Source organism: Pipra filicauda, unplaced genomic scaffold (assembly GCF_003945595.2).
Source record: "Pipra filicauda isolate LSUMZ 115617 unplaced genomic scaffold, ASM394559v2 scaffold143_size2779998_pilon, whole genome shotgun sequence".
In the NCBI taxonomy this organism is placed as follows: Eukaryota; Metazoa; Chordata; class Aves; order Passeriformes; family Pipridae; genus Pipra; species Pipra filicauda.
The window spans coordinates 1,649,322-1,676,112 of NW_024103918.1; the positions used below are offsets into that span (position 1 = coordinate 1,649,322).

General features: G+C 40.0%; 1 protein-coding gene across 1 annotated transcript in view; it reads left to right on the top strand.

Moving 5' to 3' along the window:
- The window catches only part of ALK (ALK receptor tyrosine kinase), a 307,386-nt gene that overhangs the window by 59,298 nt on the left and 221,297 nt on the right, over window positions 1-26,791 (top strand). Inside the window, 1 exon segment of the mRNA XM_027713024.2 lies at window positions 22,258-22,377. Coding sequence (XP_027568825.2) covers window positions 22,258-22,377 — 120 coding nt within the window.

Here is a 26,791-nt window from a genome sequence, read left to right on the forward strand (position 1 = left end):
GGAGAGAAGTTAAACTACTCAAACTCCTGAGGCTTCTGTCCTTAATGGCCATCAGATCTGAGGCTCAGGACACTGCTGGTTAGGCTTGGGAACAGACTGGAGCAGGTGTGCTCAGAATAAAACCTTTTTTTTTTTTTTCTGTAGGACTCACTGTAGCTTAAAAAAAAAAAAAAAAGAAAAAAAAAGAAAGAAAGGAAAGGAAGAGAGAATTTCTGAAGTGATTTGTACCCATTTAATGTATGTATAATTAACAGGAAAGCTGTAAGACCACCAAGAACCAAACTGTTGGCTACTGCATGTATTAGATCATGTACATATTACTTTTCTGTTTCCAAATAAAGTAAAAATCAGCAAGATTTCTAGGTCGATTAATTGAGTTCACAGAGGGTGTTCTTTCTTCCACTTAAATCACTAGAAAAAGCTCCAAGTCCTGCTTCCAGCAAAATGTTGGAAAGCACTGATTTTGACACCTACAATTGCTGAGCCTCCCTACTTCTCTTACTAATGGGAGCCTTTGAAAGGGAGAAGAAACCACCTTCACACACACACACACACACAAATTAGTCTTGGTTTTTAAAATCTCTTTATTTTTTGTGTGTATGTGGAATGACATGGTGAAGCAGCATTGGTGGGAGTTCCCATGTCTCTCAGCCCTCCTGTTCTGTGAGAACTCCTTCGTCAGAGGGCTCACTTGACCTATCATGGTTTTCAAGGAGAGCTGTCACCAGGACACCCCTTGGCTGCAGGAGAGCATCATTAGCTCAATTCTAAGGATGCCAGTTTCTTTTGTTACTGTGGCAATAGCCTTGAGTAGTCTTCTGGGGCATCAGAGAGCGTTGAGCCTGCGTGCTGCCATATCTGCTATAGCCAAAAGTGGACCTGTGTGAAAGGAAGATAGAGGCTGAAGTAACCTGAGGAAAATTGGCAGGTTAATTAGGAGAAGACCAAACCAGTTCTTGTTTCTTTGGTGACCAGAGTTGGAAGTCCAGCAGAGCTTTGAACAACTCTCAGAGAAGTGACTGTGCGACTGTGTCTGGCTGTAGGAAGTACAAGGTTCCTTCAAGAAGGTTTGTGTGATATTTTGCAGGCAGATGAGGGGGTATGTGCTGGTGTTCTTAACCTGCTGGTGGTTACAGGACCACAGGAAAGCTCATGTGGAGCTGGTGTGCCCTGCTGAAAGGGGGAATATGTCACCTGGCTTGGCACTGGTGACTAAGGCTCTGTGTTATTACTTTCTCCCCTGATATGAGTCATGCAAGGCAAGGGGGGCTTGCAAAGCAAGTTCAAATCTGTCTGCAAAACATCAGAAAACCAGATCCTCAAATGGATCTTTTCAGTTTAAGAGAGATATGAAAACCTCCCAGGCTCCTAGCCCTTTTCCACTGTAAGTGGAAAGAGGTGGTAAAACACAGGAAAATCCCTTTCTAATTAATCACTATACTGTGGGGAATTAGGAGACTGAATTAGTTCCCTCATATCCCTGAGCAAAGGCAACAGTCTATAAACCTTTGATTTTTACATTTGTCTTCATTCTTTTCCTGTCCTACACACTTCAGGTGGAGCATTTTGTCCTACACACTTCAGTTTTATTGCTTTTCCTTCTTTATGGTCTTTGTGCAAGCTAAAACAACTTCAGGAAGGCAAACAGAGCCTCCATATAATTGTTTTGCTTTCTGGTTCACATGTGCTAACATACCCCTGAATGTTTGTGTTGTGTGTCCCTTAAAGGAAAGCTTACTGCTTGGCTCCCAGTTCAAACAAGTGAGATGCTAAGAAACTTGGAGATTTCCAGAAGAGCTTTGCTGCAAAATGTAATTGCAAGACTGAAGCAAACATTCAAGTGCTACCCCTATGCCATATTTGTATGAGGAATCCTATATTACTGCTTGTGGAAATCTGGTGAGCAGCTGGCTGTGACCCTTTTTGTATGAGTACCACCCAAATACTGTCAGTGAGGAGAGGAATATGCCAATGGATGTAAAGCAAATAAGGGGTAACTCCACATTAGTCCCATGCTGAAACAAAAATAGTGTACTATCTGCTGCTTCAAGTGGATCTCTGTGGGATGTACAAAGCTAACTCTGTTTAGATTCCTCTGAAAATCCACACCTCAGCTGGAAGAAAAAGCATGGCTTGTCCAGATCTATGCGAGATTCCTGGGTAACCTGGAGTCCATGCAATGTTTGTGTTTTCATGTGCAGTGAGAGGTGTTCTAGAAAAAGGGGAGGAAGAAACACCAAGAATATGCTGTAATGCAAATAATGCTGTGAGTTTAGTTAGAAGCAGTATCAGCATATTGCTGTATGTTGCTGTATCTGCTCCAGATCGTCCATCTCTACTTAATACTCTTTGTACAAAGAGAAAATATTACTTATCTGGGGATAGTAAATAACTGGTTATTCTCTGTATTCTCAGATATTTTCAAATTTTTGGTTATATTCTAGGTTTCTAAATTAAGACGTTATGAGCATGTGCATACTAAGTAGTGTGAGAAACATATAAAGTTTTAGCATATCCTCTTTAGTTTTTGCAAGCTTAAATGATGACAAAAATATATGCCAAAAGAGAAACCAGACTTAAATGGTTACACGATTTGTGGGAGGTCACCACAGTCAGAAGCAGAAGTGAAAGACAAAACTTGGAATACAGTAAGCACAGGAGTCTTGTTCCCAAGTGCTTAGTAAGGTTTGTCTAGGAAGGGATGTGTTTACCTTGCCTGTGTTCTACGTACACACTGCAAGAGACAGTAAATTTCTATCACATTTGTTGTGTTTTGAGTAGGTTTTTTTAATTAATTTTTTCAGATGTGGTTGCTAACTGTTGCTTTATTGTGTCTTTCAGTTTGGTAAACTTTTTGTTCACACCCATAGGATTAATGGATATCTTGTGTACAGGGATGAGCAAATGATTGTAGCAGTGGCTCCTTAGTTCCAAGGCAGTAAAACATTACGAAACTCATTTGCAGTACAAATATACAAGCCCGTTCATCACATTGCCCAACACTAATGCATTTACATGGCTACAAATTCCATTACTTTATGCAATTGAAAGGACAGAGGACTTTGCCAGATAAGGGAGAAATCCCAGAGCACTCTTATTAAGAACCTGATGTCAGTCCAGAACGGGATGGTATAGCTTGTTTTAAATATTCAACAAACAAAAGCTGAAAAAAAATCAAACTCAAGATGGTTTAAGTTCTTCTTGAGGGCATAGGCAGACTGCCATAAAAAGGTAGAGGAAGGAAGTCTGCTAAGCAGACTTCATCTCTGAAACAGGCATAGCTTCTTCAAAAAATAATGATATGGAACTCAGACTATTCTTCTACTCTCGGAAGAATAAGAAGTCTTATATACTGCAAGAGGTTGTTCTAGAGGTAGTTTTATTGAACATAAGCTTTCAAAATACTACCATAAATTGTTTTTTAAGACAGTCAAGTGGAGCCTGGAATTTTCCACGGCAGTATTCATTTTAAAACACTAATAAAATCAGAGGGCATAGATGTGCCAGTCGCACAGTGCTCTGGTGGCAAATACCTACCTGTGTTCAGCGTTTAGAGGAAAGGCTTTCCTAGAAGCCTTCTGTTCCAGAGGCTGATCAGATCTGAGTAAATGAGGGTGTGACTTCTGTTGACAGGAGTGAGGGTGACTCCTGTGGATGTGGAGGAGGTAGCTCTTTCACCTACCTGGAAGATCTCAGGTAGGGTAATATTGAGTCTCAAGGCAACTGGATCTGAGCAGGATCAGTGAGTAAGAAGGGCTGGAGCAGAGGTTAGGAGCTCTGGAAAGGCAATTTTAGGGATCTTTGTGCAGACAGATTGCTATAAGCAAAGCTGATGCCTCCAACATGGTTGCAAGTGTGCAGCTCTCACTATGCCAGCTGGAGGTCTGAGTTCCCCAGCTTACCTTTTCCCAAGCTCTGGTGGGCGCAAGAAGGGCCTGCAGAATATGCATGCAGGTAGGGTCTGTTGCAATTCCTCCAAATGTCTCATGAGCCAGAGATGGGATAACACAGAGGGGAAAGGAGAAAGAGGGAAACAAGTAATAAAGGTAGTTTAGAACTGAGAGGGATTTGTATAACCAAAAACAGGAGTCATGTTCTTTTTTTCCTGTTTCTCAACTAGAGCACAGTCACGACCCAGCGGAGCCAAAGCTGTCAAAGCCCCTCTGAAAATGCCTCTGGGTGCCCACTGCATCACTAGGTAGTTAGTGACACCCGGTGACACTTCGGCACTTCTGCCTTGCTGCAGATGACATGGAGTTACTTTTGAAAATCCCTTCTTTGTGAATGAAGATAAAGACTAGGAGAGTGTTTTAAATTTGTGTCTTTTTTTTCCTGGTTGGTAAAGAGAAGCCTTGAAAGAGATTTGAGAGTGAAGTAGAATAATCAGGCAACTCATTGATCTAAAGTTAATCTGCTGCAACTGCCTCAGCAAATGCTAAAAATGGTCTCCTTTCCTCCTTTCTATAACTGAGGAAACAGCTTCTGCCAATATCCCTCTAACACCATCAGCCCTTGGCGCTTTTGTCAAACACACTCCGTGTTTGAACAGATCAAATGAAACTCATTTGTTGTTATTGTTTAAGATTAAGCTGTACTTATAGAATTACTGTGGAATTATTAGGCCATTTTCCTAGAACACAAAGAGAATGAAAAACAGAAATAAAAAAAAAAAAAAGAAATTCTGTTTAGTTTTTGTTTTAAGACTTAGTACTGAGCTTTGAGTTCTCAGTAGTGAATTATACAGCACTGTATTCTGCAAAGAAGCACCAAGAAGCTGTCTTAAAAACATTATAATTGTTATGCATAGGTTCTATGTACTATACAAAGCATTCAAAATGTTTCCCAAATGCTTAGAAGGTGTGTTTCTGGTGCAGAATAAGAGCAAATCATGCCTTCTAGCTTTGGGCTCTGATATGGAATGTATACAAACATGAGTAGGTCACTTAAATTGACTATCTACTGCTCCATCTGCAAAATGAAGCTATTGAGTGCCTCAAACTACCTAGGGAAGCCAGAAAATATATCTGTAGACAAAATGTTTGGTGTTGACCTGCTGGGATTCATGCAAGCTGAATTTTGCTGTTGTGTTTTCACTGATGGAAAGCATTTCTACCAAGCCATCAGAAGTCATAATTTTCTTAAATGAAAACTCATCAGTCCTCTAAGTCATCTTGAAAATGTGCTGTGGCTCACAACTTGTGTTTTTACAGAATCTTAGATCAATTCAGGTTGGAAGGGAACATGGGAGGTCTCCAGTCCAGCCTCCTGCTCAAACCATGGCCAACAATGAATTCAGATCAGGTTGCTCAGGGCTTTGCCCAGTCAGAGACTGAAAACATGCACATCCTCTCTTGACTACTGTCCCGCTGAGCATCATTCTTAGAGGGTCTTCACACCACCATCCCCTGCTACGTGCATTCAGAACCTCACCAGCTCTAATTTAGGCCCATGTCTGTTGTTCTCTCACTACACATTTCTGCAACAAGCTTGGCTCTACCTTTCAGTTACGTTCCCCAAGGTACTGGGGCTGTTGTTAGGTTCCCCCAAGCCATCCCTTCCCAGGGCTGAAGAAGCCCCAATCCCTCAGCCTCTCCTTACAGGGCAAGTGCTTGCTGACCTCCCCTGGACTCCCTCCAGTCAACTGATGTTTTTCTTGTACTGTGTGTCCCAAACTGAATCCAGTGGCCAAACAATTGCTGAGTAAAGGAGACTAATTACTTCTCTCCACTTGCTATCTGTGATCACCTTGATCCAGCCCGGGATGCTGTGTGTGGTCTCTGCAGCCCTCCTGGCCTGTGCCCAGCCTGCTGAGTTCCTCAGGGCAGAGGTGCTCCCCAGCCAGGCAGTGCCCAGCCTGTCCTGCTCCACAGAGTTCCTACTTCATAGGTGTGGGGCTTCACGTTGGATTTCACGAGGTTCCCATTGGCCCATTTCCCTGGCCTGGCCTTGTCCCTCTGGGTGGCAGCCCTGCCCTCTGGCATACCAGCTGCACCTCTTGGCTCACTGTCATCCATAGACTTGATTTTAAAACAAAACTTAGGTTAAATTGAAAAATAAGTCTAAGCATCAGTGACTTCTGTTCATCCTCCATGTAATTCCACTAATTTTGCTGAATTTAGCAAGACTTCATGAATGTTTTACAAGGATAGTTTTCTGTGTTTAAAGAAATTCACTGATCCGCAAACCTCTCCTATTTTTGTTTTCAGCAGTGAGTAAACTTACCCCTCTGGCTCCATTAGATCATGTGTACCTGCCAGATCATAATTTTCTTCAGGAAAAAACAGAAAAGCAAACAAATAGTAGATTCTTCCCTACCCGCTGCCATTTCAGGATGAAGTTAAGTTTCCAAAGAATATTTTTTCTAAAAGAAATGATCCAAGTCTGGAAAAATCAATACATTGACAGAAGAAGCTTCGTTTCTCTGACTCTTCCAAAATATGAAGCCATTAGGTTGTATCCCCCTTGGTTTTAGGTTTTCACTAGTTCTGTATTGCCTGGAGCTCAGCCACTAGTACGATACTGGTAGAGGTAATTCTTAAACTGCATAGAGGATTTTCTTGTATTTCTTCAGTAAAGGATAACCCTGGTGCTTAGCCAGTGCATGGGAGCTTTACATATTAGCACAATCTTTGGCTTTTGAGCCTACAATAGCTGAATTTTACTTCCACTTCAAACCAACCTTGCAGGCAGGTATGGTAGAATATTTAGCTCTTACTGCAGGACTGGAGTATGCTAAAATTGTGAATGCCACGGCATCCTGATGAACTCCCCAGATGACTGTAATTCACTACCAATCTTAAAATGCTATTCCACTCTAGAGAAGGACTATTCAAAAAAGGTCTTTATTTAATCAATAGAGTAACTCCCTGTGTACATCGAGACACATATAAAATCTGTTAGTGACAACATGATGGGTTTTATTGCTTTTTACTTCTATTAGCATTGCAGAACCAACTGAGCTTTGAGCAAGCTCGAATCTCCACCTTTCCGTACTACCTCCACTGGAAATAATAGCTGGCACAGCACAGAGGCTTTCAGGCAACCGAGTGCTATCAATAATGGTGCTGTTAACCAAGCTTGTGATGAATAACCTACCCTGACCACTGAAAGCACTGGGACTGCACTGGTTTTACTGAGACCATTAGTTCAGTTTACAGGGGCTTTCTACTCTGTACACTGTACAAGGACAGAGGAAACTCAGCTGAACTCTGACCCTATGATGTCTTTGAAGGTTAGGAAATGATTGCATTTTTCATTGTCCATCTGAGTAGTGTTTCTGCATTAATGTAAAGTCCCATTATAATATTTTTACACAGCTGATTCCTGTGTAGGAGAGTTATATTAAAAGCTGGGGAGTCTCATTCAAGTTAGTTAAGGCAGCAATCATTTGAATACTGACATCCAAAACCTGCAAAACAGGGTGGAAAAAGAGAGGAGAACGTATGTGCCTGCAGCATTCTGATCTGTTTCTATGGCTGGTAAAAATACAGATTGAATCTATATACTGGAAAAGTGACATTGCCTAGAAGAGAGAGGAACTAAGTTAAGGAAAAAAAAAAACAACAAAAAAAGGCAGATTATCTTAAAAAGTTTAGATGAAATTCTGGACAATCATTCCATATCAGTTCCAATTGTCCAGTGTCAAGGTTTCACAAAAATAGACTTTAAAGTCTATTTGAAGTTTGAATTTTGATTGCAGCGCTGTGACTCACCTGTCAATGGTGATAAATCTCCAATAAAACCTTTTTTATAATACGACAGAATTGGCATTGTACTCTGCAGTAACTGAATATGAGATGATACAGACCCCTCCAAGCCAGGGTTCCAGTCTGGATTTTGATATTGCACTCCTCAGCATTCAGGAGAGTTTGACTGAAGGGGTTTACTTAGTTTCACTTTTAGTGGATGCAGTGTAGGAAGGTTCCAGCTCTAACTGGTCATCATGGAATGGCAGGTTAGGTGCAGCTGGAGACACAGAGGCCAGTGCCCTGAGAAGCAGGACAGGCTCCATTTCATAATAGGGAACAATGAGGAAGGAGGGTAAGTTCTTGATGTTCCCACGTGCAGCCCAGGATGTAATGGTCAGAAAGCAGAAGAACTACTGTCAGATTAAAACTTAGAGCTGGGGAAGTGAATTTGCAGCTCAGGCAGTCTGTGCAAGGAGATAATGATGTTAATTCCTGTGAGTAGTGAGCTGGATTCTGATCAACCTCGTGTAAGCAGGTGTACTCCAGAGATAGCAAGGAGCAGAAAAACAGGTTAATTACTATTTTTAGAAATGTAATAAGGACAGACTGGGCAAGCTAGCACTATTTCCCTGATAAATGTTAGATTGTGGGTGCTCAAGGAGCACAAGCATCTGAGATGGGGGCTACTAATAGAAAACTCTGCATGTGCTGGACAGAGGCAGGTTTCACCCACAGAAGAACATACTCAGCCCCTAACTGTGAGAATCAATCTGCTTCTATACCCTGCCATCCCTTCCGTGTCCTTCAGGTGCTACAGAGCAATCTTTGCCCTGGTAAGAGGCACCTGGCTGTAAAATGCCAGGGAGGACCTCCCCTCAGAGTCACTGCTGCCTCTGGTAGCAGCTCCCAGAGCCAAGAAAGTGGTTCCCTTTCGACGACAGGAGAATCCTATGCCTCCTGTGCTCAGTCATGGGTCAGGAGCAGGGGTAAAAAAAAGTGGGCAAGGAGAGAGTCTCTCCCTCCTACTTTCCTTGAGTAGAGGAAGGGAGAGGAAGAAATAAGGCAAAACTGAAGCAGATATACCCAATTGTAGAAGTGCTTCTAGCAGCATAGAAGAAGAATGGCTGTAGGACATCAATGAGCAGTCAGACATAATGGCTCAGGGACATCTAAGGGGGGACAGATAAGTACTGAGGACAACCTGGCTAGGGGTCTTCAGTATTAAAATACGTGGGACAAGTGTTCCCAAGAAAACAGGACACTGATTACCAACTTTATTTGAGTTGTGTTGATGGCCAGGCAGTGAAGTTAGTGATCTGGTGGTAAAAATCCCCTTACCTGTTCTTTTGCATCTTCTGGTCATCTCAGTATAATTCAGAAACTTTATCACATTATTCATACCTTCACTTTACAAGTTGCAGTGTGTCTGTAGGATGCTGATCTCTTTCTCTATTACCTGCTGCAATTGTCTTTACAGACTTAAGACACTCTGCTGAACCAGAGTCTTTCCTGAGATGAAGTTATCATGGAAAAAAAGCATGCTCCCTGTTTTTCTTTTTGCCTGGATTTCTTTTAGTAAATGAGATGGAAAGAAGGCTGCTTATCTTCACAAAGTGCTATTTGCTTAGAGAGAAATACAGATATGTGACTCAAAGATCCACAACGTGATCTGAGTGGGTAGAATCTGGGATGCCTTTTGTCATGTGCAGTGCAGGACAGTTTCGTTTCATGTCTATAGCCCATATAGTCATCTCCAGATCACGTGGATTAGAGAGGGGAGGATGCTCTGAGACAGCACTGTGGCATGCAGCAAATCTTTTAATGCAAGATAACTTGCTACAACAGTTTTGAATAACAAGTTACTTAAAAAAAGTACTTTATTCTTAAGGTAATTTTATAGTTTCCCATAATGTAACAAACTGTAGTCCTGGATAATGCCTAATCAGTTCATTAATGAATTCTAGAGGGCTGGCTCCTAAGGTGATACTCACTGGTGTGTATTTCTACTTGCTAAGTCATATGACAAGAATTTTTAAAACACCACAAATCCATACCGTATACTTTCTGTCCTTGCTAATGCCATCATTGACAGAGGGATGGGCAGGCCTCTGAAGTAGTTTGTAAAACTGATTTTTTTCAGAAGACTTCTTCCAATTCAAAACCAGAAATTATGAAAAGTCTGAATGCGCTTGCCTCCCAGATGGGATTGAAACATAGAGTGGCTCCCTGCAGCTCCACACATGCCAGTTCAGCTTAATGCCTCCAGTGATGGATCAGCTGCTGGCGCTGTAAGACCACTACAGGTGCAACTAGGACTACAGGCATGAGTAGCTTGTAAACAGAAAGGCCAGTATTTTTTTTTTGCAAAGGAACGAACAGTGTGTGTTTTCCGTCCTGAAACTGCCTGACAGTGTTATCAAAGAAGGGTATGGATATAAGGAGCAGTGCATCGTTCTGGTGGGGATTCAGTCTGTTGTCGTGATTCCCATAGTGTGTTGGACTGTCTCTGTCATGCAGCTCCCTCTCTGTCAATAAAAATAAATATCTGTCTGAAGTTTGATGTCAAATTTGAATTTGAATTTTTTATAAGCTTACCATAGCTGTGCTCATTCTCTTTTTCTCTTTACTAAATTTTCTAAAAGACCTTATTGACTCTCCATGAGTGTTTTTCTGAGTGGCGTCTCCAGTTCAAGGTCCCTGTCAGGGGACTCTCAGAGAGATGCTCTGGCAGCAGTATAGCAAACTCATATCATGTCAGATGCATAAGAATTAGAATTGCTTAAGTTGTTTTCTAATGGCAGGTTTTCCATCGAGAAATATAATTTTGAAAACTAGACTTCCTATGGGAATATCAATTTACACAAAATGCCAGGGTCTTTTTCAGTCGGGGAGAATATCAAAATGAAATATTTTGACCTTACTATGATGAAGGATTTTGTTAATTTACTTCGTTTGCAACTACACTGTAATATACTTTACTGTGAAATTGGCATGAAACACTTTAATTTTAATTTCTTTACACATAAGCATTTGCTCCCCAGCTGTTTTCCTATGTAAGATTTTAATTCCAGGAACCTTCAGATTTATTCTTGTTTATTCCAAGATGTGGAATGAAAAGAAAGAGAAATCATGGAGTTTTCTGCAAAGCAGAAATTCATATTACTGCTTGGATCCAGCACCTATTGTGTACCACGGGCATTTGAAAGACCAACTGGTGCTTAACTGGAGTACCACACAAAGCAAACAAACAAAAAACCCCAAGGGCTGAAATCTGTTCCCAGTAAATATTTGAGTAATTTCAAAGTATTCATCAACTGCATTCTGCCTATGAACAATTTGCAACCACCCAACAAGTGCCAAATTTCAGGAGCAAACTGTTCATTGCAAATAGTTTGCCTCTTCACTGTGACAGAGAAGTATGTTATTAGGAAGCCAACTGTTCTTCTTAAACAAGCTTTTTACCGTTGCCATAGTAAAAACTCTATGTGTGAGGAGCAGGATAGTTTAAGGGAAATTACATTTTGAAACCCTGCTTAGACATTTGTTCATAAAAAGATTTACTGCTTTTTATTCAAGGATTCCCAAGCCCGGTGAGCATCATTACTTCCATTTAAGTAGTAGAATAAAAAGGCAAAAGGAGAAACTACAGAAGTTATCTTAGATTCCATTGCAGATAAAAAGAGGTGGGAATGGAATTAGATCTCAAGATCCAGTTCACAAAACAGTGTCTATGGTCTTCATTTATAATGGTTGTTAGTATGAATGTTAGTTCATTAGAGAATGTGCTGTATAACTCAAAAAAATTCAACTTAGCAGTTTCCATAGCAGATGTACAATAGAGTATATACTTTTCCTTTTCTAGATGTGGAAAATGAGGCATAGATTAGAAATTGTTTTACAGCATTTGTGGCTGGGAGTGGAAAAGTAGCGTAAGGCTAGCAGTGCTGTCTCAGCCTTTTCAGGCCTCCTCTCTCTCAATTTTTCTCTCTTATCATCATCTCTAAATTCACCTTTATAGCAGCTGCCGAAAGTAGTTTGATTTCAAGATGTGCACACAGAGAAAAAATTCCACACTCAGAGACGAACGGTAAAACTAAAAAAAAAAACCCAAAACTCAACAAACCCTATCACTGAAGCAGCTTATGAAGGCAGCTGGTGATGATTCCTCCTTGATTATTGCTTAAGGACCACTATTTGCAAGTACCTTATCCCAGGAGAATTTCTTGGGGAAAAGCCATGGGAGCAAGTCTTCTTAAAGAGGTGTCATCTGCCATGACAAGTTGCCTGTCCTGATGAGGCTTGTGCTGAGATCGCATTATGATGTCTGATGAGGCCATCCATAGCAGTTAACTCAGCCATTTGTAATCATTTCTTTTACAGGCCTTTTGGTAATCACTTTGGGAAATTCTTATTTGAACAGTGCAGATTTTGGGAGGAAGAAAAGCAAAGATATTTCTCTGTTGCAGGAAGGCATTTAGGTAGACATAAACTTGGGGAAAACCAAAATTTGTTGTAAGGTATCGTACTGTCCTTCTAGATATTTCTGCAAGGCTATTTTCTTTTATTTCTGTGTAGATTACAATCTCATCCTCACATTGGCTTTTTTCCAAATGCTCTGAATTTCACTTTCACAAGATAGAGTAAAGCAGTTTGGCAGAGGCAGGGCTGGACTACTAGAAGTGGAGACCTCTGTGAAGAAGGAAACAGTAAAGGTTGTTTTCTTTTCTAAACTTTGCTACCATTTTGCAATGTGTCATTTGAGCAGGCTGTTTAATCCCATGGTTCATTAGTGACCTTACACATAAGACATAATTCTTATGTCCATTTTTTTCCATTGAAAATTTGGATGATTGTCTTTGTATCAGAAGCCAATTACAAGTCCGAGTAGGACTTAACAGGAGCATAGTTTGCATTGCCAGAGGGAATCTGGGCCATCCTGCCTCCCAGACAAGGTCTTACCTTGAGCTGTAGAACCACCCTTTGTATCACATAACTGAACTGCTCTGGTGCCATCCAGCAGAGGACAGAGGTGGCTGGTGGTATGGGCTGCTTTCCAACATCGCTCACCTCTCTTACATGAATGCTGTGGACTAGCTAACTGTTAAGATCTTTGGAAAGCAGCTATACAGAGCAAAATTGTGCCAAGGACCCCAAAACATCCCAAAGAACTTGGGATGTCTCCAGAGATACTGCTTATTTTAATTTTGCACCTGAAAAACAGAATGACAAGCAACTTCCCTTTTACAGTCTACTCATATTTAACTCATAGGTGTCTATCTGAGTCAAGACAGGGGTTTCTCATGCCTCGCTCAGGTCCTTTACGGCCTTCATTTTGGCAGCACTTGCAGAACTTCCTTGAGAAGTACTTTCACATCTAAATACCCCACAGTTGTAGTCAGAGATGCTGTCCTTTACCTTAAGTGAAATTAAATGTTGCAGTGAAAATAGACAATATAAGCACATTGGCATCTTTCCCAGTAAAGGGAATATGAAGTAGTTTTTATTGTTCCTGCCAAGACAGCTGTGCTTTAGATTGAAATAGTCATTGCACCCTTTTGCTATTTTTAGAAATAATGCAGCTTGCCTACCACTAACAAAAGTCTTGTATTTTCTCTGGTACCAAAACACCTTGCACTTTTTGTTGCTATTCTGCAACACAGTATCTTAACAGAAATGCTTAATGCAGCAAATAAATGGGTTTAGCCATAAAAATGGTGGGAAATTCGTAACTGTCACTTCTTCACAGTTTGTGTCTGTTGTGCATATGTAGGGCTTCATCTGATTCCTCTGAGCATTCATTTAATGTTTTGATATGGTGGGCATATTTAAAAAGTTTCTTCTTCTAAGATGCCATCTTTGTATTACAAGATTTCAGAATTATTCTGTCAATTAAAGGTGGACAAAGCCTGTGCAGCTGCAGTGACCTTTCTGAAAGTGTTCCCTCTGTCTGAGTGGTACAGTTGAGGCACAATTTCTATGGGAGACATCACTTCAGAATTTCTGCCTCTTTTGTGCAGGAAATATCCAGTGTTTACCTGAAGTTCCTGTATTTTATTTCCTTTGCTTGGGGACTATTTTCAATGTGAATGGGTAGGGATGTCTGATTCAAAAAAAAAAAAAAAAGCCCTTGGATTTGTATTTCTATATATGGAGCCAATTGTTGAGCCTTCTGCCAACATGATCTTTCACCTGCATTTATGCAGTAAGCAATAGAATTTGCCTTCTTTCACAGATGCAATAATAGTAATAATGATAATAACAAGGAAAAAAATAAGTCTGACTTATGCCACTGCTGTTACTTTCTCCCAAATAACCAGTATTTACTGGCTACCATTTGCAGCTGGCAGTGATGAATGGTTCCAGGGAGCAAAACAAGGCCAGCTTGTACCTAAGGTGGGCTTATGCCAGGTGGTGGATGAGAGTGTTCTGGACATGGTCTTTGAGGAGGAAGGGTGGTGCACGTGTCCAAAAAAGATTTTTTCACAAAGAAAGAGATATGTGTAGTAGTATTACGGGATACAGGGAATGAGGGTTCCTGGGTAAACCTGCATAAATCAGCTGAAGCAAAGTAAAGACACTTCTCGGATTAACTCAGGCTGAACTGGGACCTTTAAGTTGTCATGTGTCTGTATTAGGAACCATAGGAAAAAAGTTTGTTCTTCCCTCTGATATGCAATAGATGTATGAAAATGGACTGTGTTTCCTCTTCACCTCCCATTCAAGTTCAATGCTGCACTGCAGTGGAAGAAAGGGTTTTAAATGCTCAGGTCATGTGTGACTGTAGATGGCTTTGAGTGAGAAGGGAGGCATTTAGTTACTGGATATGAAAGAAAAAAAATGTTTCCTAAATTTTATTACAAGTGTCTCCAGAGACTGAGGTACTGACATGGCATGAAAGTGTGGGAGGTGATCAGGCTGCCTGCTCTGAGGGTGAAAAGACTCCTGCAGACCACAAAGGTTCAGATCTTCACTGAAACCTTCAAATATTAATTCTCCCATCATTTAAATGTTCAAGAATTGAACATAAAAATATGTTTTTATCCACCGACAAGAAATACAGAGACAAAAATAAGTGAGCATTGAATGCCACACCTTAAAGCACAAGACAGATCAAAAGGCAGATGTTGAGAAAAATACGAGCTTGTATTAAAATTTGCAGGGACTGCAAGCCACTGAGTATCTAAGTATCTGCAGCTGTGTTAAACTGAGAACTGCTTAGTAGTGTGAGTTTGTGTATGCATTGTGGTTTAGTCTGCAGTCAATATTGCACAAAAGAGGGTTTTAAGTGCATAAAGAGCAGGAGGTTGTTTCTGAGTTTGTTTCTTTTTATTTGTTTAATCCCACTACTTAAAATTGTATAGGAAGTGTGCAGATCTTATGAGAGAGTCCAACTGGGTGTACGTGTACCTATGCGGAATTCCAAGGTAAAAGCACTACGTGTTTTGAAGTCAGTATGTTTAATGGATTATTGAAACACTGTCAAAACAAGTATTTATCTTCCTTGAAAGTGTGGCCACTATGGTTCTAGAGGTTATGTTACTGGGTAGAGACTGGAGGGAAGTACATGCAGAAGAGTAATCCAAGACATGCAAATAGATGGATGTTGGGAATATGTGGCATCAGGACCCCAGTTCTAAAGATGAGAATCATGCTGGTATAGCGTATATACTGGTGTAGTGATCACACTGCTATAGTATGTTGTGTGTTTATATACACATATATATAGAGAGAGTATATATACTTGTGTAGCAATCATACTGGTAAGCAGCTGCTCTGAAGTCCTTTGGACTAATGGACCCTTCTGAGGTCAGTGCAGCAGGCACTGGAAGGGCTCTCAATGACTGTGAATGAACAGATACCAAACAGTCTCTTGGTTGTTTTGTTGGAAATTTTTCTGAGCTACGGTAGACGAATACCACAGACAGCAGTGGAAGGGTCACTTTATTTTCACATGTACAGAAAAAATTCAGAACATCTGCAACCTGAAGTACTTTAGTGTGCCTTAGTAGAAAGGTTACCAATTCCACAGACTTCTATCTGGCACTTTCTTGCTGTCTGCAGTGTCTGGAGGTCTGTCTGTGCTGCAGGAAACAGCTAAACGTAATGGCTCCTGCTTTTCACTACATATCTGGTCAGTAATTCAGATGCATTTATCAGTCCAAAGACAAGGACAAGTATTGTGTGTTGAAATACCTCAGCCCCACAAAATCACCACCCCAACGCTCCTTTTCCAGTTCTGACCCCAAAATGTCTAAAAGCTGATACAAAGCATAAGCATCCAAAATGTGTTTGTACATGGAGCTTTGCCACTGAAGGGCTTTTCCCCTCTGTTTAGCAAAGCTGCAGGCACGGCAAGCAGGAGAAACACATCCCTTGACACCGTACTGGCTGGCAGCCTTCACTTTTGAGGAGATGAACCAGAGTTGAGAGCAGTTCAATTACTAACACCCAGTTCTTTGTTTTCTGTGTGTTGCCCACAGAGGTGCTTAATTGTGCTGTAAAAGATTATGGCAGCCAAAATCAGCCTGTTGCTGGATTTTTTTAAAGGTTTCTTGTGCGCACACCGATGAGTAACAAACGTTCAGCCATTCCTGGTCTGGTCTGTAACTGAGGCCCTGAGCTCTTTATGGAGTGATTCATTGCCACTTTGTGGTGTCTTACTGGGCAAGTCTTCAGCAGCTGCACAGCACCTGAGATGGGGTAGTATACTCTAGATGGCAGTATATTTAATATTAATTTCTATATTAGTTATTATAAGCATGGTCATTTAAATTTTTTTCTAATGCTCTTTGTACGGAAAATGTGGATTATTTATTTTCCTGTAATGAGCAGCAACATGTTATACTTTGTTAATATTTCCCTATTGCAGTGCCTTGATCAAATTGCAGTTTGGGTGTTCTGTGCACCTCTTCCTCCAGAGCCAAGGTGCACTGATCAGACCATATCTCCCAGACTTAGCACAGTCTCCTTGCATCAATTAATGTTCACGGGATGTGGTAGGTAGGGGAACTGCCTAGTCAGTAGAAGGCAAGATACAACAGCAGTTTGTACTCCTAGTCAAGGCTGTGTAGCACCTATTTGCTGATTGAACTAATCAGTTTTGAGGCATTTGGGTTTTTTCAATCCAAAGTTAATATTCCCTGTGAAAAGGAGATGGGAAAAAATACATGGCTAACAGAAAGAGGTTGAAAGAAAATTTTAAATAAGCCTTACAAAGGGAGAAAAAAAAAAGTAATAGTTAGGGCCAGAATGATAACTCAGTTGATGAGTTAAATACAATTTTATTAGTGACACATGCTTCATGTACAGGAAGTGTATGCCATTCCCAAATTTACTCATCAAGCATCTGCCAGTCAGTGTTGTTAATCACTTCTATGCCTCATGTAGTATGTCTGACTGAATTCGATGTCCACAGGTCTGCTACAGCCCACTGAATGCAAATTTCTTCTCTGCAGCAATCCAACACAGTTTCTGTGACACACACATACTATCATTTATTTGCACTCATCAGGCTTTCAATATGGCATAAAATCATTGTAACATAATGCATTATTAAATATATTTTTTAACTGAAAAAGATAAACTTGACAGACTGTCAGTGAACATTTTTGTACTGTAGAAAAGGTCTGTGAAAAGAAACCCTGGAGTACATCCACCCATTGGTGTAAGTAAAGCTCACCAACTATTCAGAGCAAGAAACTGCATGAAACGAGCTTGCCCTTTGCCTTGTTCTCCAGCTACACCGTAAACAGAATTTGAATTTTGCTTCTGAATGTCATATAGACAATGAGCATATGTATGAGCATAGTTGAGTCTATGGATTATTCACAAAGCTTTTACTTGGGCTATTTGTTGTTTATGATGCTGCTTGTTCACCTTGATATAATATGTATTTTGCACTTTCATGGATGACTGAATATGTTTGAAGATGGGAAGAGGGGAAAAATGAAAATTTCTTAGAGGTAGTGCAAGTACTGCTAGTGTCATTGTGAGGATCAGTTGTGAATTTGAGAGGGAATTCTCAGGCAATCTTTTTCCCTTAATTTGCATACCTTTGCCTTCCCAAAAAAGTGAAACTAAGAACTTCTGTGGAGCTAGGAGATCGTCAATCCTTTATCAAGGACCTCTGGACTTCTCACTTTCAGCTAGACAGAAGCAAGCTCAAACACCTTCCTGGTCATAGCCAGACAGGGCTTCTTAAATGCCAGGGTCTTGAGATCTCTTTTGCAAGATAGAGTTGTTCAGCTTCAGGGTCCTGCAGTGTTGCATCTGCCTCTTCCTTAGGATGTCCTTGGCCTGTCTCTGGTTCTTTAGAAGCCTACAGAGGTTTCCTTACCTGGGGCAGTCAGCTCTCTGTAAGATTTTTTGTTTCAATGAAATAAAGTTGCCTTGGTTCTGAGTAGTTTAGTCCTTCCTTTTCTTAATAGAGGAAAGATAACTGTGTAATATTCTTTCTGTGGAAAATTGCTACCTTTTACTTAGAACTGGAATAACCTTTTCTGAAATGTCAGGCTTTCCCAGAGACTGGAAAATCCAGATCTTTATGGTGTAATATCCTTCTGTGGGAAATTGCACCTTTTACTCAGAACTGGAATAACCTTTTCTAAAATGTCAGGCTTTTCCAGAGATTGGAAAATCCAGATCTTAATGGCGGCTGTTTCTAAGCACATTATTTTAATAATTGCTAATAACTACTCTGTTGGTTGCTGTTATAAATCAGAGCCACAAATACTACTAAAGCTGACTTCTGTTTTCCACACAAACAAACATGAAAGATTTTGAGGTATTTTTTTAGATGCAGATGTAGCTGAAAGTAGGTATTGATCTCAGTTATTATCATTCACATCTATTGCAACTCTGAAATCTAGAGGGCAGGTACATGCTGGTTTGTCACTCAGATTTGCCACTAAAAAATGGTGAATAGTACAGCTCAACAAAGTGAGAAAGCTGAATAAAGAAGCAATATTCAAAGGTAGTAATAAGCAATATTGGGTTACATGTAGGTGCATTTTTTGGTTAAAGGAAGCTCGAGTGTTTTGGTAAAAATTCATTTACATTTCTACACTGCATGGAACTTTAGAAAATTATATGTTAATTGCGGGGGATGTTTCTTCCTTCTTCCAGAAAAGACAAAAAAGGGAGTAAATCCTGTTTGTTTAAAAATTACCCAAGGAGAAAGCTTTTTTTGTTGTTCCACTTTTATGTGAACACGTTGTTCTATTAAAGAGGTATTTTTCATTAAAATAATACATAAATATTTTATTTAATGAATTCGTAGCCTTGAGGCTTCACTTCAGTACACGAGCCATTTTCTATTTTCTTTTACTGGAACTCTTGGTGAGCTGAATGAATTTCATATCCCCTAAGGAGATTCCTTTGCACAAGTTTAAAAAACAGAAATGTCATATGTTCTCTTCAGGTGCATATTTCTTGCTGTGATGGAGCACCTTGGGTCAGGATTTGGCCCTGCATATGTCTTTAGGCAGGAATATAAAAGGAACCTCTGTTGTACCTTGCCATACTTCTGTCTACCAAAAATGGAGTTGTCAGCTTTCAGTTGCTAATCCATTAATTTCTTTTAAAGGTTAGGGTTACTTTTGACAAGTGACAGAGTACCGTGGTACAAACAACTGGAATGGGAGGTTAACATATCTAAAAAGGAGACAAATTTTCTCAGTGCCTTCTGGCTTAAATTGTTTTGAAGAGGGGAAAACCCCTTTATTTTGTAAAATGACTGGAGCGTGGTCTACATTTGCATTATCGTTGTTGCACAAGAAGCATTTATTTAGCTGAAAAAATCTTCTGTTATTACCTTTCTGGACATAAAATGCCCTGGAGGGGGAAGAAGAAAGGTCTCTCCTTTTCCTAACCCATAGCTCACTCTGAAATCAAATCATTCCTCACTGTGAAGAGTAGCCTCTTGGCTATACAAAAACCTTTTACCCAGCATCTTTCTCTGAAGATAACTTAATTGGGAAAGATTCATAACTCCTGATACAATCTTCTTGTCTTCGAGTTCAGACCAATAGCCCAAGCAAATCATCTGAGTTGAAGTTCCAAAATTAATTCTAAAGAATATGAAAAAAAAAGTTATTAGGTTAAAGTGAATTGAACTGAATCCATACTGTTCTTTAAAAATAGAGAAAAACTTTCAATTTTTTATATTATCTCTTATTCACCTCTTGCTGCTGATAGAGGGGAGGTTCATGTGCCTGGACTGCCTTGTCTTCTCTGCTCAGATGTCCAACTTTATTTTTCGTCTCAATTTACTGCACACATTGGCACCAGAGGGAACATTTCCACTTAGCTGGGGCTGAAGGTGGGCACAATTTCTGAAGAATGCGCTATGGAGAGGCATTTTTGGAAACGTGAGAGGTGCCAGGGAATTTGGAGTAGTGTAGCTGATCTCTGTGGTACTGATTCCCAGGTAAGGCTGGTCAGGGTAGTTTCAGAGATTTAATTTTGAGTTCTGTGACTGAAGCACTAGGAATAGAAATGCCCCTCGGTGTCGTTCTCTCAGATTACTTTGCCGTGAGAATAGAGGTGGGAAGCAGGTCAGTGTTTCAGGTTTGTGTGAAGTTTTCTCAGGATTGCGACCCCAAGTCTTGGCTCTCTGTTAGTGCTAAATGAATGACATCTGCATGCATTGGGGTAAAGAGGCCTTGGAGTTCTTGTTTTTTGGGAGATCCATAATCTGCGTTAAGGATATTAAATCGTTCCCCATTTTGGAAGAGTCATTGGGTACAGGTGTTGTATAACAGAGATATTGATACTGGTCAGACATCTCACATCGGGCAAAACACTTTGAAAACCAGCTTATTTCAGGAGCTCATTTTTTATTAATATTCTTATTTTATTGATTATTTTATATTAGCATAAAAGTGAAGCACATTTGTGGGGAAAAAAACCTGCTTTTATCAACTATTATAAGTGTTCTAGTGAAATCTGGTGTTATTTGCCACAACCAGCTTTATCAGGGGCTGCTGAAAGACGTGTCAACCATGTTTTGATGTTAGGAAGGAAAAGCCAGTATACAGATTATTCTGTAGTTACTTGTCAGTGACAGCTGAAGGCAGGACACCTACACTCGTAACTCACTGTCCTGATTGTCTGTGTCCCTGTATTCCAGACAACAATAATGGGTGTTTAGTTATTGCACCATAACCTAGCATAGAGACCGGGTTTAATTGAGCCATTAGGGATATTAATTTTTTTCCACTCAAGAATGTTTTACAGTACAGTGTGGAGTTAATTTTTATCTAGAAGATTACTGCTCTAAGCAATGAGCAAGAGTTACAGCTCTTACATAAGAATGGTTATTTTTCTCTTGGTTTTGCTATAGTTATTCAGTTACAAGAGTGTGCTAAAAATGAGATTGCATTGAGAACAAGATAGGGCACAACTAACACTTGGTGTTTAAGCTTCTGACAAGTCCCTCTGAAATTTTCAAGTTTTACTTCAGTGGAAGTAGAAAGCAGGGCTAAGCAGAGCTTTTACAATCAAAGCAGGGTTTCCCCGAAGTCTTCAGCCGTTTACCTTGTTTACTATTATCCTCTTGAATATGTCTTTTATTATCAGTTACTATTTATTCATCTAACAGAACAGTTCATCAGCACTCTGAATCAATTATTACGTTAGCGAATGCCTATTTTTACAGAAAGTTTTTCCAAACTTTTTATTGAGAGTTATCACCAATTTTTTTTTTTGCTATTATTACAGCAAAATTTAGCATTGCACTTAAAGAATTCAAGGAAGTAACTGAAGAGTTCTTACTTGGCAAAAATATTTGTTAATAGATCAAAAATGTACTTTTTATTTTCTCTCTGAACGCCAAATTCCTTATGGCTTGTGAGAAATCAGAAATCTAGAGGTTTATTTTTCCATCCATCAAAGCTCCCAAACGCAAGTTTTGGCTTCCTGTATTTTTACAAAGTTAAATCCTACTTTTCCCCTGAGAACCTCAAAAAATGAGATCAGCGTGCTCAAGATCCTGATATCTTCAGAAAACCCAACTTGAACATTCATGGACAAAATTTGTACTCTCAAAGCTTGCAGAATTCTACTTTGCTCGTTGGTCTCATATGTTATTTCACATACTGTTTCTGATCAGCTCTAATATTATCATGGTCCTGCAGAGTTAGTGCAGGTTTGTACAGAACCTCACCTGTTCTGGGCCACTGTAGTGTTTGAATCACCAAAAGCATCTTTGAGATGCATTGGGTTGTTGAACAGAAGATGGGTACATGTGTGCAAGATCTCCTCATGCCAGCAAAACTTATGAAAAACCCAGACAAACTGGGGGACTGAAAGGTCAAAGAGAACTTCAAATAAGTGGGAGATGAAATTTGACAGTTTTTCTAGGTGATGATAATTTTGCAATGTAAGGCAATTAGTCTCCTGTCTCCCTGTGCATTCCTGTATCAGGAAGGAAGAACCAAGTAGTTGAATATCAGTGCTTGCTGCATATGGTCTGTAAAGTTGTTTAAGATCTTTGCACTTGATGTGTTGCATGCAAACAGGTACATCATACATAATGGGGTTTTCTCTCTTGTGTTTTTTTTTATGAAAGGTCTGAGCACCTCGGATCATCTGTCAAGGAGCTCTTCTCTTCCTCCTGGTTACTCTGCTTGGAACTTGACCTGGGTCATGAGAGACACATCCCCTTTCTTCTCCCATAGAGGACGACACAGTGAGTAGCATGAATATGTTATCCTCGAGAGGCTGTAACTGACTGCCTAAGGTTATTGATGTAATACTGGAGTAAAACAACACAAGTCAAACGATCCATGGTAAAATATCCGTACTGTCAGCATCTGGAGGCACTAAAAAGCCTTACTGTCCCTTACCAGCTGCCCCTGGAGCCTTCTCCCACCATGCCCATGGGCCCAGGAGTCCCATTTCAGCCCAGCCCAGCCTGAGGTGACCTTGGCCATCTCTATGGAGGTGCCTGGTGACCTGGGCTGCCCCAGCCTGCCCTGCTCACTCAAAAACAAGGTCCCAGACTGTAACATTTGAGTGGTATGTTGGAATCCAGTGATATCATAAAGAGAGGACCTGTGTACTGAACTTTTTTCTTTCCATCTCCTTTTGTAACACCCACCCATTCCAAAATCTGGGAATCTGTTTTCCTCCTTTCTCTGGTATGACCTGTTTATGGGCTATCCATAGCCATTCCACTGTGAAGTACAATGATCCTAGTTAGGACTGGACTGCATAAGGCAATATCTAACGTGCAATCCAGAAAGTGACTGAAGTAGAATATATCTACTATATATCTACTACCAGTCTCCATGAGGGGAGATAAGGTGCTGAGAGGCTAATAAGATTTACTCACCCCAAGCCTGTAATTATCTGCTTGAGGGAAAAGTTTGACCTACCTATATGAAGGAGTCCCATATTTCTTCAAATTTATGTTGCAGCCTTTTATGTGTGCAATATATATTCCTTCCACTGGCATACAATATCTGCTCCTAGCTGTTGTATCTGCCTGAATGATGAGGACACACCAATTTCATTTTGGAAGCTACAGTAGTACAATCTTTTTTCCCTTACTTGGTTTTCTCAGAAGTTGCAAGAATGATTTTTAATTTACCCTTTATTACTTCTTCCTAAACTCTTTCAGTTTCTCAGTAATACTTTTCTAAGGGAAGGCTTTGTTCTTAAAACTTAAATGCATTGATTCCATCTGACAGCATCACATGGAGATAAATGTGCTGCATCTAAGCAGAAATGATTTATGATGATTTTAGCTGGTTGCACAAGACCAAATTCTACCATATTCCAACCACCTGTTTTGCAAGGAAAGGCAAGAATTTGATGAGGTGTTACACAAAATACAATCTTCAGTCAGGACAAGTCTAAACTGTTTTCTCCCTCAGTAGGTGTAATTCAGGACACGCACCTTGAAACTACTGGAGAATCTTGAAGATAAGCAGGGGTAATTTGAGGTTTTTTTAACCTTACAATTTAATGTTTACAAAAGTTGGCAGAACCTCCTTTAAATTAAAGGGGTAGCAGTAGCCCTCAAAGTCACTCATTTCAGGCTGGAACACTCCCGCCGCTTCAGATTTGCAACATGCAGAGGACTGATGTGGATATGTGGAGTAGAGCCTGTAAATATAGCTCAAGACTGAGAGGGTACTTCTTAAAACCTCTATTCCTCTGCATACCACCTTCAGCTTATACCCACCTGAATGTCTATTAGTAAACTTCCCAGGGGTCTGGATTTCTGTCCAGAACCGTGTGCATGACAGGGGTGGACAGTGCCTTTCAGTAGCTGATTATTGGCCCTGGATGTATGAGGCTCTGTGAAGGTCATCAGACTCAGCAGAGCAAGGAAGAAGACAAAGTTAGACCATCCAAGCTCTAAGTGAGTACTCTTGTCCCAGGACACAGCCCTGCCTTCTGATTAAGTGGTTAATCCAAAATCACATGATAAATCATGAGCAGAAATAAAACCCAGCAGTCCTTTACTACTAGAGTGATTTCTTCTTCTGTCAAAAGCTTTCCTCACTTCTCCCAGCATGACTGATTACAGAGTGGTCAGTAAAACTTCTATCAAAACTTTGTTTGCCTAATCATCTGATGGGACCCATCTAATTAGCTGGCTGACATTGCTAGAGTGGGGCAATATTACTTGTATTAATTACCTTTTCCCTATGTTCTGCAATTGGAGAAATCTCTGACTGAAAGAGTGAGTAAATTGACATGTAATATCCCTCTTCCTCTGCCGAAATAAGTTCTCTTTTCTTTTGCTCAGAATTAAAAATTCTAACAGACTGCCTCTGGTAGTTCTGGCAGGGACAGTGCCTGATGATATCTTTGAAACCATATGCAGCAATCCCAAAAGATAATCAGTGGCACAACAGGATACTTGAGTGATGAATTCACAAGACTTTTTTTCTATTTTGTCTAGAGATTTCTAGATTTGTCTCCATCTAAGCAGTCATCTCAAAGATGCAAAAACCATCCGCCTTTCAGAAAATAAAAGCTAAAAAAAATGGATGTGAAGTCAAAATTATTTGGGAATTCAACCTGAGGGACAGGAAGAGACTTTAAATCTTCACATTTTTATGTATTTTTCTGTTCTCATGAGGTACACTCAGACTGTTTCCTGTGCCTAGAACAAACTTTTAATGCATTCTGCATATGTGGACTTATGGTAATGTATTAATCTCCCATTTTCAGATCTGATGGATCTCTGTCTTGAGGCTTACATGATTAACTGCACTCAGCCACATATTACATTTCTTGTCCTGGTTGGCTGAACGTTAATTTTCTCTTCTGTACAGGTATTGTATAAGAAATCAATTGTCCACCACATAAAATCTATTAAGCTTCTGTAACAGGGTTTCCAGACGACAGGTGCCCCTTTAGGCCTGTAAACCTTCATGCAGTTAACACACCTCTCTCTGCCCCATCCTCTACATCCCCCTGAGCCAACCCAACAACAGTGAACCTGGAGCACGATCCTGGCAGGGTACAGTGGCAACTGTAGAAAGTGCTACTGATTGGAGAAAAAATCAAATTCAATTCAACCCACTTAAACTCTGTTTTGAAAGAAGAACACATTTCATGAGAATAACAGGCATAAGTGTTGCCATGTTGGATCATTTAGGAAACAGGAGATGCCTTTTGCATTTTAACTCTTCTTATATCACTGTGCTGTTTGTGTGTCTCTTTGCCAGATTGTCTGTCCAGTAGCAGCCAAACTCTTTGACTATTCTGAACCAGCTTTGTGCAAAAGTACCTCTCTCAGGCTTCTGCAATATAGATTACAGATTTTTTTTTCCCCTCCCTCTGAAGTTTAGGAAATAGTGATGTTTTGTATTCCAAATTTAAATGGGACTAAAAGTCAGGGTAATTTGGCTACCAAATGACTATTGTGCTTAAAAATGTTTAGAAAATGTGAGTTTAGCAGGGGAGGAGCACATACCTACGAGAATGCATAATCGTTCACAGCTTTGATTTAATAGGTACTAAAAGCCCGGTCCAAAGGATGGCCTCTATTAACAACTTATTAATAATTTCACTCAGCTCTCTGTCTTCAGAAAACTAATTTGACAGGGTTGTTGGGGGTTTTCTTTACACTTTCTAATGGAATATCATCTGTAATGAGTTCCTAATTTCCTGAATTGGGTTTGCTAACTAAAAAATAAAAATTCATTGGACTTACTTTACTGCGGAATAATTTGGGGTCATTCTCGCTGCGTATTTCATGCTCAGTGGCATAGCAGCTGCTCAGCAAGGTGTCAGGTTATTAAATTTTTTTCTCTGGTGGGTCATGTGCAACTTGCTGAATTCAAATACTCGTGCATGTATTCGAGATACCATTTCATTCATGTGTATTGGATACCAAGTAGATACTGTTGACACAAAACTCCATGAGTCTGAGCATCAAACGAAAGGGAGGATGGAGAGAAAGAGGGCACCATCCAGATGAATTCATGTTACGGTTAGGTTCCCATGACTACTTGTTTGATAATTCTGCAGCAAATCAGACTAATACTGACATCTTCAGAATAATAAAGCTATCATGATTCTTGGCTCAGCATGGCATAGTGAGATGCATGGGTATGAACTGATTGTTACAGCAAGTTCTGTTCAGAAAGTGAGATAAAGTCAGGAGAGGAACAAGGAGAATGCTACTTCATCCCAGAGGAAAAAACAATCAATGCTTTCTTAGTAAAGATATTGGAAAAGTGATGTACCACCTTAACTCAAACACATCCTTTTTGCAATTCTAGAAGTACTCTAATATGGTTTTGGAAATAACATTGTGAATAGAATAGGGCAAGGTTTCGATTAACAGCAGTTACTCACACCACATTAATAGAATTGCTCCATATAAAGTAGCAGATGCTGTGACCCCATATATATATGCAAGGATTCTTGTTTAACAATTATATGGTATTTTTGCCATGTGCAATGTTGCTGAAATCCAAAGGGAGGAAAATCAGGAAAAGCAGCATCTGTCTCGCTAAACTGAAGGCTGTGCTAAGCAAGAAGGAAGAAAAAATCTTTTTAGGGAGAAATTTTTACTTTCTTTCAAGTTTTTGTTTTCCTTATATCGTTTTTCATCTGCAGATAATATGCCTATGACA